Source organism: Hipposideros armiger, unplaced genomic scaffold (assembly GCF_001890085.2).
Source record: "Hipposideros armiger isolate ML-2016 unplaced genomic scaffold, ASM189008v1 scaffold_228, whole genome shotgun sequence".
NCBI lineage: Eukaryota > Metazoa > Chordata > Mammalia > Chiroptera > Hipposideridae > Hipposideros > Hipposideros armiger.
In genome coordinates, this window is record NW_017731578.1 from 735,896 (window position 1) to 739,754 (window position 3,859).

A 3,859-nucleotide genomic window follows, 5' to 3' on the forward strand; every position below is an offset into this window, starting at 1 on the left:
TTCTGAGCCGAGATAGGAAGGCAGGTGGCTGGGAAGCTGAGGGCCCTCGGGGTGGGAGGGTACCGTCTCCTTCCAGGGGCTGCACAGCCCTTGCTCAGGTCAGCAACAGTCAAAGGGAGAGCTAGGACAGTGGGTCCCTGGACCAGATACACAAGTATCTTAGTTCCCAAGACCCCCTACTGCCTTCGGCCGCTCATATCTACAGACTGGGAGGTTTGCTGCCATGGGGTAACGTTTTATAGATTATTAGTGAGCTTCTCTCTTCCTTTCTGAAGACCTGACCTCTGGCCCAGCTGGCTTGAAGCCGCCATGTTTTGGGAGAAGGCTGGGAATTGCTTCAGAAAGTGCCCATAGAAGGAACAGGCAGCTCGGACACACCAAATAGGATGACACAGCAAGATGCCAGCCGAGTGGGCTGGGCTGTGGTCCTGAGGGCAGGTCTTCCCACTTCCTGTCTTTCCGTCTCCCACCTCTTTTTGTCCAAATCCAAGGCCGGCTCTGCAGGGACCTCCTGTCAGGTGCCCTTTCCACCCAAGCCCCCAGGCACGAGGTTGGATGCTGGGTGCAGGAAAAATACAAAAAGCGTCCACTCCTCGTTCTGGACCCAGGAGACTGGGGGAGGGAAAGAGTGAGGGAGGACAGCAAGGTGTGTGTCCCCAATTTTTCCTTTGGGCGTTGTGCCCAGAGAGGAGAAGTGTTTGGGGAAACTGAGGGAGACCCTGGGAGCGGCAGTCAGTCAGGGGACAGCTCTGCTCTGCTCGCCTCGTGGATCTCTGGGAGGAATCTGCCTCCAGGCTGCCTGCGCCATCTGGCCACCGACCCGTCAAGGTCAACTGTGCATCTCCAGGGAGGCCAGGTAGAGGCTCTCCTGGTTCCAGTATAGCCCCGTGGAGAACAGCGAGCAGACCTGCCATGGGTGCATGGGTGTTGGTGCACAGCAACCCGAAGGCAAAGGCCAGGGATCAAGTGCAGGGATTGCAGGGGGGGTGAGTCACAGCTGGGCTAGCATAGGCGACACAGCTGACTGATGGCTGACTGCAGGACTCCAGTCGAAGGTGGACCAGGGGCATCGCCCTGGGGCCAACTGATGCCACCAGCACGTGCCCAAGGACCAGCACGGGGCCACAAAGTCACTGGAGCTACATTCCACCTCCTGTACAAAGATGCCACCTTAGGTGAGAGAACGTGCTAAGCCAGGGCTGAAAGCTGACCTTTGTCCTCTAACCGGAGGGTCCTCCACAAACAAAACTACATTTCATCTTCCAGCTGAGTGGCATTGTGAGATCGGGACATGACATGCTGTGGGGGAGCTTTGGCTCGTAGGAAAGGGACCCCAGCAGGGTGAGATGCACAGTCCGTGGGGCTCTGACCACAGGCCAGCCAGGCGCTGGGCTGGGGCAGGCCTGCGGGTCTCCAGGGCGGCCGCTTTCAGTCCCCCACCTCATTGGTGTAGGAGGAGTGTGTCTCCCTTCCCTCCAGCTCAGGCGTGTCCCGCAGCACCCGGCCGAGCACGGCCCCCAGCGACTCCCGCAGACGGTGGCCTTGCCGAGTGCCCACCAGGAAGTAGATGACGGGGTTGGCGCTGCTGCCCACGGAGGACGAGAGGCGGGCCAGGCAGGCGTACAAGAGCTGCACCTGGGACTGCAGGTGCAGCCAATACAGGAGGAACCAGTAGACGCCGAGGGGCAGCACGCAGATGAAGTACACCAGCACCGAGGCCAGGATGGCCATGTAGAGCCGCGTGGGCCGCCGCCGCCCGCGCGTGGAGCTCCGCCTCACCCTCACGAACAGGATCAGGCTGGACACGGCCATCATGGGGGTGAAGAGGCCTAAGATGAGGGAAATGAGTGCCAAGTCCACCGCGAAGCACCGCCTCTCGTCCGAGCGCCAGGACCAGCTGCAGAAGACCGAGGCCAGTGTGTTCATGACGAGGGACAGCGCCCAGATCCCCGCACACGCCCTGGCCGACAGCTGCCGGGGCCGGTGGCACTTGTACCAGATGGGGAAGAGGACAGACACGCAGCGATGCACGCTGATGGCCGTCAGCAGGCTCAGGCCGGCGGTGTAGGCGAAGTACTTCACTCTCTGCAGCAGCTCCTGGGCCAGGGACCGTGTGTTGGCCAGCAGGCTGCTCTTGAGACTGACCAGGGACGCCATGCAGAGCAGGAAGAGGAGGTCGGCCACGGCCAGGTGGAGGACGTACACGCTGTAGGGCGTCCTCTCCACGCGGAAGCTCAGCAGCCACACCACCAGGCCGTTGCCCGCTATGCCACACACGCAGGTGAACATGATCAGGGCGCTCAGCACCCAGGAGGCCACGTCCACCGCGTCCACCCCGGGGCTGCCTGGGGCCATCGCCGGGGCCTGGCTGCCGTTCAGACTCTGGTTCATCCTGTGGAAGGAAGATGGACCAACGTGAGATTCTGTGCTGCATGGACCCGGGGGACTTCCAGGGTTCTCCCCACCCTCAAGCTTCATGCTCTGGGGCCCTCACTAGGGTTCTTTCGGCAGGAGGCCATGCTCAGGAGGCCTGACCCTTCCCCCACGTCCTGTGGCTCCCACGCTTCCTGAATCTGACACCAGGGTCACCATGACGGACCCCGAGTTGTTCAAAGGCCCTTCGCCATGTTAAGGGGCTCTCTTCTATTTTGGAGTTTAGTTACTTTTTTAATCATGAAGAGTTGTTAAGTTTTATCAAAGGCTTTTTCTACATCTATTGGTAAGTATCATTTTCTTTTCTCCTGTACTCTTCAAATTCTGTGAATTAATTTTTTAAAAAAGATTTTATTGGGGAATTGGGGAAGGGGACCAGCCAAGTTGTTGCTCTTCAGTCTTTGTTGTGGAGGGCACCAGTCGCCATCTGGCCTCCTGTTGGCAGCTCGTGGCCTCTAAGCTCAAGGTGCCAAGTTCAGTCTTAGTTGCAGGTGGGCGGAGCCACCATCCCATGCAGGAGTCAAACCTGGCAGCCTTGCTGTTAAGAGCACAAGCTCTCTCCACTGAGCCATCCAGGCAGCAGCTCAGCTCAAGGTGCCAAGTTCAGTCTTAGTTGCGAATGGACATAGCTCACCATCAAACAGGCAATCTTGTGACACCAGCTAAGCCATCCTGCCACCTGTTGGCAGCTCAGCTCGGGCACAGTGTCACTGGCCCATGTGGGAATCGAACCAGCGGCCCTGTTGCTCAGAGCTCACACTCTTCAGCCAACTCTTAACCAACTGAGCCACTCAGCCGGCCCTGTGAATTAATTTTTTAAAAAACTGCACCTTGGGTGCAAAAGAATAGATTTAATTACACCCCCACTTTATGGTACACCATGATCACCAGGCCATTTAAAGTCAAATAAAATTATTTCAGGGCTGGCCGAGTGGCTCAGTTGGTTAAGAGCTCGAGCTCTGAGCAACAGGGTTGTCGGTTCGATTCCCACATGGGCCAGTGAGCTGCGCCTGAGCTGAGCTGCCACTGAGCTGCCAACAGGTGGCAGGATGGCTCAGCTGGTGAGAGTACGTGCTCCTAACAACAAGGTTGCTGATAGTACTCCCACATCTGGTGGGCTGTGCCCACCTCCCCACCCCCCATACACAACTAAGATTGAACACGGCACCTTGAGCTGAGCAGCGCGAGCTACTGACGGGCAGCTGGATGGCAACTAGACTTTGGAACTGAGCTAGCTGCGCCCTCCACAACTAGGACTGAAGAACAACAACTTGGCTGTTCCCCTTCCCCAATCCCCCAATAAAATCTTAAAAAAACCCAATCATTTAAGTTTCCTTCTTCACCTCCATCCCAGCTCCTCGCCCTTCCTTGCATCTGGTCTAACCTGTTCGGCATACATCCTTGAACATCTGTCAAAATGGAGAGG

General features: G+C 57.7%; 1 protein-coding gene across 1 annotated transcript; it reads right to left on the reverse strand.

Annotated features, from left to right (window-relative positions):
- Positions 1-1,428: 1,428 nt before the first annotated feature.
- MRGPRD (MAS related GPR family member D) lies at positions 1,429-2,391 on the reverse strand. The gene has a single exon (XM_019654659.1). The coding sequence runs from the start codon at positions 2,389-2,391 to the stop codon at positions 1,429-1,431; it is 963 nt and encodes a 320-aa protein (XP_019510204.1).
- Positions 2,392-3,859: the final 1,468 nt, after the last annotated feature.

What these genes read in the sequence shown, in the direction of transcription:
- MRGPRD (XM_019654659.1), bottom strand. Translation starts at nt 2,391, where the DNA reads ATGAACCAGAGTCTGAACGGCAGCCAGGCCCCGGCGATGGCCCCAGGC.